Here is a 13,572-nt window from a genome sequence, read left to right on the forward strand (position 1 = left end):
TCCAATCTGCGTGGATGGAAACATCAGGAGGTTTTCCTGAGGGTACTCGGGGCTGTGCAGGGATCCCCAGTGACATCCAGGGGGTTCTGGGGCTGTCCTGGGGAGCCTGGCCTGGGACATGCTGGTTTTCTCATTTTTCTCCATTATTGACTTAAAACCAAAGCAAGGGGTGCTGCTGCCTGGTAGACCCTGATGTCAGGGATGACCTTGATGTCAGAGATGTGTTTTGGGTGAGCAGGGCTCATCCATTCCTGAAATACCCATGGGGCTGGAGATGCAGTGCTCGGGGTTGTGTGCCATGGGCTGTGCTGGGGATCTCTCTGTGCTCCAAGACGATGCTGTTAAACCCTGCTGGACACAGGGCTGGCTGCCAGGGCTGCTGGGACCCCCCCTGCCCTGTGGGACCATCTCCTTTCGCCTGTTTGCTGGTGTTTTTCCTCTGATATTATTTTTTCATGGAGCAAAAAGCCTGCCTAGAGCTCCCCCATCGCTGCTCGGCGTCACCACAAACCTCCAATCCCGTCCCCCTGCCACCCCTGGGGACCGCGACCCTCTGGGGATGGCACCCACATTGTCACCCTGTCACTCTGTCACACTGCCAGTGTCCTGCCAGGGCTGAGCAGTGGGACAGAAATAAACATTAAATCCTGGCAATCCAATGAACCAAAAATCCAGTGACAGAATAAGCTGCTAATTGCACGCTCTGGCAGTGCCCTGCCAGGACCTGTTACGGGACATCTGGGGCTTTATGTAACACCCCAAAACCTTCCAGGAGCGGGCAGGGGAGGGGGACACCCTCCCAAAATTGGGCAAACTTCCCCTCCAGGGGAGGTGGGGAGGCACAGAGGGGATGAATTCCGGGGCTTCACTCGGTGCTGCCGGCTGTACCTATCGCAGTCACCCACGCTGCTTTCGTTGAACACCGTTATTCTCAGCAGAAAAAAAGCGATTTATTTTGTTCTGAGCCACATTTCCCTGCCCTGGGGGGCATGCTGGAGCCACGTGAACAGCCCCATCCCTCACCATTCCCTGAATAAGCCGCCTCTGTTCCCTGTGCCGGCGTGGGATCCGTGCTGGCACCGCCGGCGATCCCTCTGTCTCTTCCCGTCATTTCAAAGTCGTTTGAGTTTCTGCATGAGAACCACTGACCAAGAGCTGCCTTTGTCTCCTTTTGACAGATGAACGGGACAGAGTCCAAAAGAAAACCTTCACTAAATGGGTCAATAAACACTTGATGAAGGTAAGAGTCACGGATTTTGTTATAAAGACACCAAAATGACAGTCTTGCTGTCTGTTTCAGCTCGGATAAATGGGTTTTTAAAGGTCTTTAATTTTTTTTTTTAATGCTGGGACTGTTTGTTTCGAGTGTTCGAATGAGTCAGAGCAGAGCAGGATGTGCTGGAAATGTGCTGGAGCCTTTGGAGGGCACTGTAGCATCACCACACAGCCCTTTTATTACCTTTATTACCTCCTGGGCACCTGATCCTTGCTTGACATGAGGCTTGTGCATCCTGGGGGAAAGGAGGGGATCCTGACTCCCTCCTCCAACCCCCTTGCCAGGAAAAAGGGGCATTTTTGTCCTTTGAAGGATGCTCCAGGGTGGAGAGAGATCCAAAGTTTGTTAAGCAGGATTAACATGGCACCACGAGGTGCCTCCTGCTTTCTTGGTTAATGCTGGGTGGGTTTTAATTAATTCTCCGTTTTTTTTAGGAGGGAAAAGAAGTGTTTTGAGCACTAGGTGTCCCAGCTGTGTTTTCCTGCCAGCTTTGCAAAGCTCTGTGCCAAGCTTTTGGCTGCTTCCTAAACCTCACAGAGGAGGGGAAAACAGAGAAAAATCTTGAGGCTGCTGGGGGAAAACATCCGGGAATTGCCAAGCGGGTGAAGCCCCAGGACAAGGTCTGGGTGCTGGGGGAAGAGAAAGCTGCTCTGCTGTGGAAAGCTGCTCTGGGAGCAGTTTTGGGAGATGCTGTGAGGAATGTGAGGGGTTCAGGAGGGGACACTGCCCTTCCTGCAGTGTCTCGGGGTTACCTGCGCTGCAGTTGGGATTTTGGGTGTGAAATTGGCAGCAGCTTCTGCCAGGCCGTTTGGGAAAGGGGAGGCTGCTTTCCCTGGTGATAATTTTGGCATCACTGATGGCTTTTTCCCTCCCCAGGTGCGCAAGCACATCAATGACCTCTATGAAGACCTGAGAGATGGCCACAACCTCATCTCCCTCCTGGAAGTGCTGTCTGGAGTGAAGCTGGTGAGTCCCCAGGGCTGGGCAGGGATTCTGGGGTCACCCTAAACCCTCTCCATCCTCTCCCTGCTCCCCTTCACCCCCAGCTGTCTTTTCTCACACCATGGTTTCAGTTTCAAATGTCTGTCATTGTTTCTTTTATTATTATGGATATTATTATTTACTATTATATTTATCACTCTATTTTTTATTTATGTTTTTTTTTTTTTTTTTACTCAAACCCCTGCTGCCCAGGCTGGTCCCTCACCTGATTATGATGCCTTGGGTAAAGCCCTCTAGCCCTCTTCTTGCCAAGTTTTACACACCTTCACCTTCCAGATGTGGCTCCATATTTAAAATCTTTTAAAGTATTTAAAAAAAAAATATTTAAAATCCATATTTAAAAATTTAAACCAGCAGAATTTGACCAAAAACTGCTTCTGTGGCAGCGTGCCCAGCAGTTTATCTCAGATCTGACACTCCTGCCTCATGCTCAGCTCCTGGCTTTGTAGCAGTCATTGGTGCAAACCTCTCCCTGCGCCTGGAGCATCGTAGAGTTCCCCCTCCTTCCTCTCCTCCTCCTCCTCTTCCCTCTCTGACTGACACATTCCCTCAGCTCTGGGAAGATCCCGATTGCCGTAGCACAGCAGGAATTATTTTAGTTTCCCCCCAAAAATAGGATCTGGGCAAAGATCTCCTACGTCCCTCCGTACCCTCCGGAGACGCCAAATCGGTTTTTGTGGGGGCTGAAAACTTGGATCGCTCTACTTGTGATCCAGACAGCTTCCTGCTCTTCAGCTTCCAAAACCAGGAGGAAATTCCAGTTCTGGAGCCCCAGCTGCCTTCACCCCGTGCTGTTGCTGTCTTTTTTTTTGGGTTTTGTTTTGTTTCTCCTCGTGCCTGGGTGTCACATTTTGGTTTCCATTCTGTGTCCCTGCCGTGCCACCCTCCCGTCCTCCTTAGCCCGTAGAGCCGCCAGCTCAGCGGAGCCTTCGCCTGGTGACAGCACCAGCCTGGTGCCGTGCGAGCAGCGAGGAGGAGGAAGATGATGATGATGAAGAAGTAGGTCGAGCCTGCCCTGGCGGCAGCAGCAGCTCCCTGGCAGTGCCACCAGATAATCCAGCGCCGTCCCAGCGCTCCCATCCCTGCGGGGTTTGGGATGAAGGCATCCCCGAGGGTGCTGTGCTGGTGTAGGGCGGTGTTCCCGGGCTCTGGATTGTCTGTGGGGTCAGCCTGCAGGGCAGGGCACGCCACCCACTCTGTGTGACAGCATGTGTCCCCTCCACGGGGCGGGAGGGGACAGGGACGGGTCCCGCACGCCGCTCGGGGCCGCTGTGAGGGCTGCACACCTGGCACTGCATGGACAGGCTCCGGGCACCTCCTGGGATCCTGCATGGGACTGGGGGTGGGAGAGAGCACGGCACAGCCCCAGCTGAGGGTCTGAGCCCAAAATGTGCCCAGATGAGTTTTTCAGCCCCTGTGCTCGGGGTGACGATGCCCTTGTGCGGTGTCACCTCCCTGCAGCGGTGCAGGAGGAGCTGGAGCACCTTTCCTGCAGGCCTGGGGATGTTCCCCTTGGCAGGGACAGCTCTTTCCCTTGGCAGGGATGGATTTTCCCCTTGCAGGGACAGCTTTTCCCCTTGGAAGGAAAACTCCTCCCTTGCTGGGACAGCTCTTCCCCTCAGGCTGGAAGAGGAAGGTGGCTCGGAGCACTTGGGGTGTCCCAACAGTTCAGAACATGGTTGTGGGGTGTGTCCCCTCAACCATGGTTGGAATTAGATGGAATTCGTTGGAATTTTGGTCCTTTCCAACCCAAAGCTCCTGTGATTCCATGAACATCCTGGTGATTCCTCGTGTTGAGGCTGGGATTTGGTTTTGGGTGTCGCTCCTCTCGCTCCTGCTGATTCAAAGCCTCCCATCCCCTTTCCCTGGCTGTGGCTCAGCTGATGGACACCTCTGGAAATCCCAGGGTGTCCCACGTGCCCCTTCCCAAGGGATTCAGAGGTACCTGGAGCAGCAGCCATGTACAGGAAGAGCTGGAAGGGCTTGTGCTGAGGTCGGGGTTCCTCTGCCATCAGTGGGGACCTGCAGTCAGTCCCTGCCTGAGTCCCCCTGTCCTGCCTCTGCTTCCACCTGGACAAGTTGGACTCTGCACCTGTTTGAGTCCATCTCTTTTTTCTGAGCCCTCTTCCCAGCTTCTCTTGCTGTCCATGAGCTGGGCAAGATCCTGCCTTGGGATCCCAGAGGCTGGACACAACAGAGGTCTGGATCTCGGGATCTTCCCACCTCCACATCTCCCAGCAGGGCATTTTAACCTTCTCCCAGCAAGACTGTGCATAGCAATGACCTTTCTTACTGTGGAAGAAGGTAGAGCAGGCCGTGTGGGGGCACAGGGGGTGACAGCAGCACACTGACAGCTCCCAGGGGGGGTCACTGTGCATGTGGGGTGCTGCCAGCCCAGCCCCACCAGCCTGACCTAAAACCGCTGCCCGTCTCTTGCAGCCGCGTGAGAAGGGGCGGATGCGCTTCCACCGCCTGCAGAACGTGCAGATTGCCCTGGATTTCCTGAAGCAGCGACAGGTAAGGGCTGATGAAGGCTCCTCCAGCAGAGCTGGGTGTTTTGAGGAGTCTTTCTGTTGTCTGAGGCTTTGGGAGGAGTCGAGTGCTGGGGTGTGCCCGTCTCTGTGGTGCTGATTGAGGATGGCTTTACCCTGTGGGTGTTGTGCCTCTGGAAACCACCCCTGCACACAAAAAAAACACTGGGAAAAAGGGACCTAACCCCAGCTCTGAGAAGATGTCACTTCTGCACCCCAAAAGCCTCCCTGGCAGATCCCAGCATGTGGGGATGGGTGGCTATGGCACACACCTCGGGGCTGGCACTGTGTGGCATCGCCCCTCTGGATATCAGCATGGACTTTTTATCCCTCACTTCTTGGAGGACAGGCTCTCTCCACCAGGCTTTTGGGAGCTGCTGGCCCCTCCTCAGTGCCTGGGCAGCTGGCAGAGAGCAGCCAAGCTCCACAGCCCTGGGCAGATCCTGCCTGGAGCAATGGGATGCATCCCGAGACTTGTTGGCTGTGCAGGTGGAACCCTCGCAAGCCCCGGGGGCCAGGTGTCCTGTTCTGCCTGTTGGGTGAGGTTCTCCCCACCGAGATGCTCCCAGATATGCCAGGGTGATGGTGATGATGATAAATGGTACCAGTTCATGCTGAAGCAGAGACTTTTCTCCCTCACAGCTGGCCTGAGGGCACGGAATAAATTGGAGCACATTCCCTACTCCAGGGAGCTGCTTCCAGCCCCCCTCCTCCTCCTCCTCCTCAGCTCCTTGATAGAGACATTTTGCCAAGGGCTCTGGGGAACTTGTTTCTCCACTTGGATGAAACAGCTTTTTCCTTTGAAGTGTGGTGGCCTTGCTGGGATGTCTTACCCCAGACACTCCTGCCAGGGAATGATCCGTGGGGTCCTGTGGAGTGCTGGGAAGCAGGGGCTCCCCCAGGGGGAAGAGTGAGGGTGTTCCTTTCCTTCATCAGAGCTCGGTTTTGAGCCCAGGCTGGAGTTAAAGCTTGGTCATCCCCTTTTCCCCCTGCTCTCTGTGCTCTGCAGCTGTTCAATTATGCACCAGTGCTCAGGGCTTCGGGGACGCTGCTTTGTGAGCTGAAGTAAAGCCATTAAGTGCTGGGAAAGCACTTCTGGATGGAGAGTGCTGGAAACGTGGAAAAATCCCAGCCAGGAGATGAGGTGGCATCTCTGCCTCTTTGGGATGTTCCTGTGTGCCTGCTCCTCACCCCGGTGCCTGGGGTGGCCCTGGGGATGTGGTGGGGGACGTGTCCCCCTGCTCTCCAGGTGAGGCTGATGGGGAAACTTCAACCCCCTTGCCTTTTTTCCAGGTGAAACTGGTGAATATCCGCAACGATGACATCACAGATGGCAACCCCAAGCTCACCCTGGGGCTCATCTGGACCATCATCCTCCATTTCCAGGTAGGACATGGAATTTCCGTGCCGGAGGACGCGGGGCGGGCGTCGGGAGCGCGTTGTCTCTCCGGGGCAGTGGAATCTGTGGGTTTTTTTGCATTTTCCATGGTGATGTCAGCGCATGGATGGGTCTGGGGGTTCATGGCAGTGTCATGGAGATGTGGGAGAACAGCAACACCCTCCTCATGTCATTTGCATAATGAAATCCTTAATGATGGGTTGTGAGCCTGGCCTCCCAGGGTTGTTGGCTGTGGCTGTTTGCTCAGCTGGAGGCTCTGAAGGAGAAGAGCAAATTTGGAAGGGGCCATGGGCTGTTATCCCAAGGCAGTCCCAGCCCTTTGAGTGGTTGGTGCGGCCCCAGAACTTTGGGATGGAATGTGTCAGCTGGGTGACAGCACAGGGATGGGAGAGGCACCCCAACCTGGGGCTGTCCCCAGCAGTTGTGTGCTAGAGATGCTCGTGGGAAAAAAAAGCGAGTTTTGGGTCTTCAACAGCTTCAAATGATCCAGTTGAAGCTGTGATGGCATCAGGGGGTGACGTGTGGCCATCAGTGAGTTGGCATTTGGGGTTTGCTGGGAAGTGCTGCTGTCAGCAGCTCTGTGGGAACGAGCCTGTGGGATCTGCTGTATCCCAGCTCCTGCCTTATCCCTGCTGCCATCTTCCAGACAGGACTAGTGCTGGCTTTGAGGCTCCTAAGGAAGATTGCACTGGAAGATTGTATTTTTTGGAGGATGGGCAGTGCCTCAGGGAGAGGCTTTTGGGGGGAGCATGGGGCTGAGCTGGGTGTAAGGCTGCTGACGAGGCTCTTCCCAGCCTTTGGCCTTGGGAATCAGCCGGGGTCGAGCAGGCTGTGGATGCTGATGAGTCACCGTCATCTCCGGTGGGGCCCTGCTTGTGGCATCTTGTCCCCGCTGTCCTTGTGGTCACCCTGCCCTGGTGCACCCTCTGTTGTAGGAGAGGGACATCAGGAGGTGCTGGGTCCCTGCCACCCTGGCGTGGGGGACAGGGCGGGTGACACGGGATCCCTGCCGCTGCCGGCGAGCCTGCGCTAACGGGATTTTTTCTGGGGTTGTAGCTCCATTGTGAACCTCTTAATCTCCCGTGTCCCAGTGCTGCTGCCTGGGGGCAGGCGGCTGGGAGAGCCCCGGGAGAGGTTTGGGGTGGGATGGTGTCGGTGTGATGATGAGGGGGATGCCCCGGTGCCCTGGGGGCTTTTCCCCGTGCCCTGGAAGCTCTTGTGGTCACTGGTTTCCCTTAGTCATCTTCTGGATTTGCTCCATTTCCTCGTTGGATGTTTCCCTGCTTCCTGGGGCTGAGCTCAGTCCCAGCTCATCTTTATGCCCCCCTGCTCCCCAGTTTTCGTCTCACCCCCAGTTTGGGTGCATTTTACCCTGCCCTGGTCCCTCTGAGCTGGCAGGCAGAGTTGGGGTGCTCCGTGCTCCTCAAACCCGTGCTCTGGGCAGCGTTTGGGGCAGGAGCCACAGGACTGGGACCGGACTGGGACCGGACTGGGATGGGCAGCACCACGCTCCCGTTCCTGCTGGGACCCTCCGACCGCGGCTCCCTGAAGCGATGCCGGGTCCCCAGGACACCCCGAGCTCTGTGCCCCAAACTGGCTGAGCCTGGCAGCAGCGTGGCCACGTGAGTTGTGCTTTTGGGGCTCCCGGAATTAAGAATCAAGGAGCAAACCTCCCGAACTGGAGAGAAACAGCCCTGCGGAGCCGGCTGCCGAGCATGCAGAGTCACTCTGACTCCTCCCCGCTTTTTTTTTTTTCCTTCTTTTTTTTTTTTTCCCCCATTTCTCTCCCACCCCTTCCTTTATTCTACCTTTTCCAACCTTCCTTAGGTTTTGTGTTTTATCCCCGTCTTCCCCACCCTCTCCCACTCCCCTCCTCGCTCCGCTGCCTGATTCCTGCTCCCTGTTTGTGTTGGCAAGGGCCGTGCTCCAATTACCTCATATTTGGAGAGAAGGACGCCGCAGCCAATCCCCGCTCCCTCTGCTTTTAGGTCAAGTGATTTCTGAACTGCAGTGAGATGCTTTGAATTTGTCTTCTCGCGGCGGCCAGGCTGTAAGATGGCTGTCTGGAGCGGCGGCGGTGGCGGCAGGGCTGGCGGGAGGGGACAGCGACAAGGGGCAGTCCGGGGAGCGCCGCGCCTTTGAGCCCATGAAGCCCGGGCTGGGATTTATCCGGGAGCCGGCCACTCGCTCAGCACCGAGCAGGAGGAGATGGGGAATTCGCTGGGCTGCGTTAAAGAGCAGAAGGAAAAAGCTGTGGGGAAGGCACCGCTGTCTCCCAAAAAAAGGGTGCGCTTCAAACGGAGGCGGAGAGGGAAGAGGAGAGCGATGCCGGAGGCAGCCCCGCAGGAGGAGCCGCCGGCGCTGGAGGTGGCCGAGGATGAGGAGGCAGCCCCCCGGCGGGAGGAAGGAGAGGAGCCCTGCGGCCGGGACCCCGAGGCGGCGGCGCTGCACCCCGGCATCATCGTGCAGGTGAAGGAGCGCTTCCAGGGGGAGGTGCAGAGAGCGCGCCTGGTGCCGGAGCCGCAGCGGCCGGGTGTGGCGGGAGCTCCCCGGGAGGAAGGCACCACCGTCATCGCCCGCCTGCTGGAGAACCCGGCCGAGAAGGACTGCGAGAAGGCCGTGAGCCGGCTGGTCGAGCTGCAGAGGAGCGGCAGCTGCCGGGCCGTGCTGCTGCCCCTGCGCACGGGCACCGATGGCCGTGCCGGGGGATTCGTGTCCGGCCAGGAGGCAGCGCCCGGCCGGGAGCCGGAGGCCGGCAGCGCCCGGGACGCCTGGGGGAAAGGAGGCAGCGATGATCCCAGCTCCAGCGCCGCATGGACCTGCTCCTCCTCCGCGGCAGAGCCGGGCACCGTGTCCGAGCTGTCCACGCCGTCCCCCATGGTGGATCAGCTGGAGAACCCCAGCGTGGGGAGAAGCTCGGGGCTGTCGCTGTCTCGGGCCGGGGAGGGAGATGGACACGGACTGCCGGCTTCCCGCAGCCCGTCCTCCTTGAGCGGCAGCGCGGCCCGGAGCTCCTCGGGGTACGGCAGCGACCGGCCGGCCAAGGGCGCAGGAGCTGGTGGGACCACGGTGTCACCCTCTGATGGTGGCCTCAGGCTCGCTGTGGAGGGCCGGGCTTGGAGGGGGAGCTCGGGGACAGCCGGAGCAATGGTCAGTGTGTGCGTGTGCCCTCGCCCCCTTTCTGGAGCGGGGTGGGGGGACCGGTGGACTCCAAATCCCGGTGGCTCCTGGGCACGGTCATTTCACCGAGGGGCAAGCTCGTTGCTGAGCACGGGAGGCAGGATGTTGGGGCAGAAAGCTCCTGAAGTCTTTTCCCAAGGATCCCCTGGGGACTGACCTGTCCTGTCCCCTGCTCCTGGCCCGGGCAGGCTGGGAGTGACAGTCCCTGGGTCCAGCGGCTGCTGTCACCAGTGGCACTCGGGGCTGCTGGCTCAGGTGTGAATTTGGGGCGTCCCCTCCCTGCTGCCCGTGCAGGATGAACAGCAGCAGGATGAACATGGAGATGTGGGGGCACTGCCTGCTCCGAGGGGTCTCCAGGAGGGGATGATGCTGTGTTTTGGAGCCTGTTGCTGTTGGTGGTCACTCTTTTGGGGTTGACAGCGTGGGCAAAGGTGCCCTTGGGTCTGGTCAAGCTGTGAATGCCCCGGGACAAGCGTGTGGTTCGAGGAGCTGTGGCCCTGATACTTTAGCCAGGTTGGGACCAGTGTCACAGCCACCCTGTGGCCTTCAGCATCCTGCCACCAGTTGCTTGACGCACCAAGCCGATGCAGGAAGGGTTTGGAAGGGTTTGGCCCCAAGTCCTCCGAGTTTCCACTCTCTTTTGTTGCTGGTGCCTCCCTAAATCTTTGTCCTGTCACAGACATGTGAAGAAAGGAGGGTGGAGCTGGTGCCGCACCCTGCACCTCCGTAAGCACATCTCTAGGAGAGTTTCCTTCAAGGATGCTCTCAGGGAAGAGGCCCAGCGGTTGGAGAAGCCCAGTGTTGTGTCAGGGATTAAAAATAAAGGATTTCTCAGAGCTGGGTGCTGTGAGATGCTCTTGGATGGGCAGCACTGCTGGAGAGCCCGGGTAGGGCACAGCTAGTGGGTGGGTTCACAGAAAGGTTCATTCTGCTCTTAATTAAGAGCCATCAGGTAATTAATAAAGGGTTGCTGAGCAGAGGGAGGTTTGTGGGTCCTCCCCTGCTCCCTGCAGGTCCCATCCTGCTGCTCACCCAGCGCATCGTGCCATCCATCCCGGCTCTGCCGCCAGGTGCCGGCTCCCGACATCCCTGGGGAAAGCCAGCCCCGGGGCTGGAGGAGTTAAAGGCAGCTCTGGCAGTGTGGCAGCAGCTGACAAAGAGCAGTTTCATGTGTGATGAGCGTGTCAGGCTGGAGAGGGAGGTGAGCTGCAGCATACCAATTACACCGGCAGCATCCGCCCCGCCGGCGGAGAGACGTAATCCCGCAGGTCCCTGTCTCCTGCCTGCAGAGGGATGTCTGACAGCTGGGACCTGAGCGGTGCCAGCACCCAGCTGGGTGTGTTTCGAGGAGGGATAAAGCTGCTGGGTGTGTTTTGAGGAGGGATAAAGCTGCTGGGTGTTTTCAGGGCGGCGGGTAGGGCCGGGTCCTGGCACACTTCCCCGCAGTGCCGGCAGGAGGAATCCGGGGAGCAAACAGCCTTTCCCTGGGCACCCCGGAAAATCCAAGTGACTCCCCTTTGTCCTCCCCTTAATTGAGGGGAGGTAATTGTGCCAAGTGAGGAGCTGGAGGGGGGTGGTGAGGAGGATGCTGTGCCAATGAGGAATATGCTGGCATGCGGGGACACGTGCGTGGCATCACGTGCCAGTCTGGGATTCGCAGCCAGTCCTGTCTGAGGGGTCCGTGACTGTCGCTGTCTTTTGTTGGGAACTGGGTCACAGCACCCCCTGGCACCAGCGAGGCAGAGGGGGGGATGTCACATCCTTCCCTTTTCCCCCAGCATGGAGCTGCTCCATGGCGGGAGGTCAGGCAGAGGCCGCCTCTCCGAGTGTTCTCCCACTTCTTAAGTTGGTATTTTTTACAGCAGGATGCTCCAGGTGGAGCTCCCCTGCCACACCTGCAGCCCAAACGAGAGATATTGGTGATGGTCCGTCCTCATTGCCCACCCTGGGTGCTGCTGGCTGGGAGTCACTGTTCTTGCAGGAGCCCTGGGTGCCTGAGGGTGCTGGGGCTGCTCGTGGTGGGTGCTGGGCAGGGGGAGTGAGGGTACAGGAGGTTGCACGGCGTGTTTGGGGCAGGGAGAGGCAGGAAGGGACCTGCCTGGAGCCTCCTCTCTCCAGGACATTGTGTTCCCAGCGAGGCGTGTTCCTGTCTGGTGGGACAGGGATGGTGCGGAGGGAGCGGCTCTGGCGGTTGTTGGGGCTGGGGTTTGGTGTTGTCAGCTCGTGTCCCAGCTGGGCTGGGCTCTGAGGCCAAGCAGCACCTGGTGCCCCTGTGAAATGGGGTTGGCAAAGGTCTGGCTGTGCCTGCTTGGCTCTCCAGCCCACCCAAACCACACCGTGCAGGTCCAGGGACCCTTCCCAAGTTCCTCGTCCGCAGCGTCCCCCTCTCCCCCGTGGTGACCAAGAGTTTCCTCCTCCCCTTTGTGGTAGCCAGGTCTGGGGCAGCTTCACAGAAACTGGATGTGCCTGGTGGAGCTTTTCCTGCTCCTGCATCCTCCCATGGCCGTGCTGCTTCCTTGCAGATCTCCGACATCTACATCAGTGGGGAGCTGGGGGATATGTCAGCCAAGGAGAAGCTCCTGCTGTGGACACAGAAGGTGACAGCAGGTTACATCGGGGTGAAGTGCACCAACTTCTCCTCCTGCTGGAGCGATGGCAAGATGTTCAACGCCCTCATCCACAGATACAGGTGGGCAGGAAGAAGCAATGGGGAGGGTCACGAGGGTGGGAGGAGGGATGAGGGTCTCCCAGGGGTCCCTGTCCAGCGCTGTGGTCAGATGTCAGTGCTGGGGGATGTGGGTGAGGCTGGGAGCAATGTCTTATTTACCCGGAGATATCTCTTCTGCCAGGTAGCTGTGGAGGGGTGGATGCTTGGAATGAGCAAAAAATGTATCAGGTTGCAGGAAAAAAAAATCTCAATGAGGCTGGGGAGAGAAAAGCTGTTAAACTCCTGAATGCTGCAGTGGTTATGTGGCAGCGCTGCCCTTTTGCTCTCCGTGAACAGATGGAGCAGCACTTCCATCTCTGCTTCTATCCAAGGATCTCAGAGGTCTCCCGAGCAGCAGTTAAACCTCTCTTGGTTCATTCTTCCCTTCCTGGGACCAAGAGGTTTTTCCTTGCAGCCTGAACCCCGTTCCCAAGCTGGCTGAGCCAGGGAAGTCCTGCAGCCCAGGTCTTGGAGAGCCACCACCCCGGGGCTGGGGCTCAGACCAACCCTCGGAGCCACCCACGGCAGCGATGCCCATCCAGGACGCTCTGCCCCGGCCCCCTGGCGCTGGTTGTGACTCTGGGGCGTGTCTTGCAGGCCAGATCTGGTGGACATGGAGAGGGTGCAGATCCAGAGTAACCGGGAGAACCTGGAGCAGGCCTTCGAGATCGCCGAGCGCCTGGGGGTCACACGGCTGCTGGACGCCGAAGGTGGGTGGCCAGGGCATGTGAGCAGTGCAGGGAGATGCCAGCCTCTCTTCCCACTCCTTTTCCTCATTGCTTTTCTGCTCCCCTCTTGCCAGACGTGGACGTCCCCTCTCCGGATGAGAAATCCGTGATAACTTACGTGTCTTCAATCTACGATGCCTTTCCCAAAGTCCCCGAGGGAGGAGAAGGGATCAGCGCCATCGTAAGCACTGCTGGGAGGCTGGGACAGCCATTTGGGAGGCACCTGGGGGCTGTGGGTAGGGTTTGGAAAAGGGTTTTTTTCCCCTGTGGAAAAGGGGGAGAGGGAGGAAGTCCCTGTTACGGTGTGGGACCTGCTGGCCAGGCTCTGCAGGAAGAAAGCTGAGCTTCCAGAGAGCAGCTGGCAAGGAGGATCCTCCTCTTCCTCCTCCCTGTACCTGGGAGGGCATCACATCAGCCAGGCCCTGGCACGGGATCCACCCTGGAGCTTGTCTGTGGCACCTCAGCTCCCTCTCCCTTATCCCCACGGAGATTTGCCCAGCAGCAGTGTTGGTAAAGAGCTCTCGCCCCACAGGAGGTGGATTCCAGGTGGCTGGAGTACCAGAGCCGCGTGGAGTCCCTCATCTCCTGGATCAAGCAGCACACGATACTCATGTCAGACAAATCCTTCCCCCAGAACCCCGTAGAGCTAAAGGTAGGTGCTGGGCAAGGTTCCTTCTCGGTGTGTCCTGTGTCCAAGGCTGAGGGATGGGTGGTGGCGTTCCCCAGGGCGGTTCCTGATGAGCCTTTCT

General features: G+C 58.3%; 1 protein-coding gene across 16 annotated transcripts in view; it reads left to right on the forward strand.

Moving 5' to 3' along the window:
- Window positions 1-13,572, forward strand: part of MACF1 (microtubule actin crosslinking factor 1) — a 146,938-nt gene that overhangs the window by 33,431 nt on the left and 99,935 nt on the right. For 12 of the 16 annotated variants that reach the window (XM_088067401.1, XM_088067408.1, XM_088067404.1 and 9 more), the window contains exons 2-9: window positions 1,179-1,240; window positions 2,153-2,242; window positions 4,718-4,795; window positions 6,103-6,195; window positions 11,911-12,077; window positions 12,693-12,805; window positions 12,898-13,004; window positions 13,356-13,475. In XM_088067401.1, coding sequence (XP_087923527.1) covers window positions 1,179-1,240; window positions 2,153-2,242; window positions 4,718-4,795; window positions 6,103-6,195; window positions 11,911-12,077; window positions 12,693-12,805; window positions 12,898-13,004; window positions 13,356-13,475 — 830 coding nt within the window. Of the gene's footprint in view, window positions 1-1,178; window positions 1,241-2,152; window positions 2,243-3,178; window positions 3,278-4,717; window positions 4,796-6,102; window positions 6,196-11,910; window positions 12,078-12,692; window positions 12,806-12,897; window positions 13,005-13,355; window positions 13,476-13,572 lie in introns of all 16 variants that reach the window. The other 4 variants (XM_088067405.1, XM_088067406.1, XM_088067403.1 and 1 more) reach the window with 1 other exon arrangement.

Source organism: Pseudopodoces humilis, chromosome 27, assembly GCF_049639895.1.
Source record: "Pseudopodoces humilis isolate 2021_Gansu_Grassland_sample_001 chromosome 27, ASM4963989v1, whole genome shotgun sequence".
Lineage (NCBI taxonomy): Eukaryota > Metazoa > Chordata > Aves > Passeriformes > Paridae > Pseudopodoces > Pseudopodoces humilis.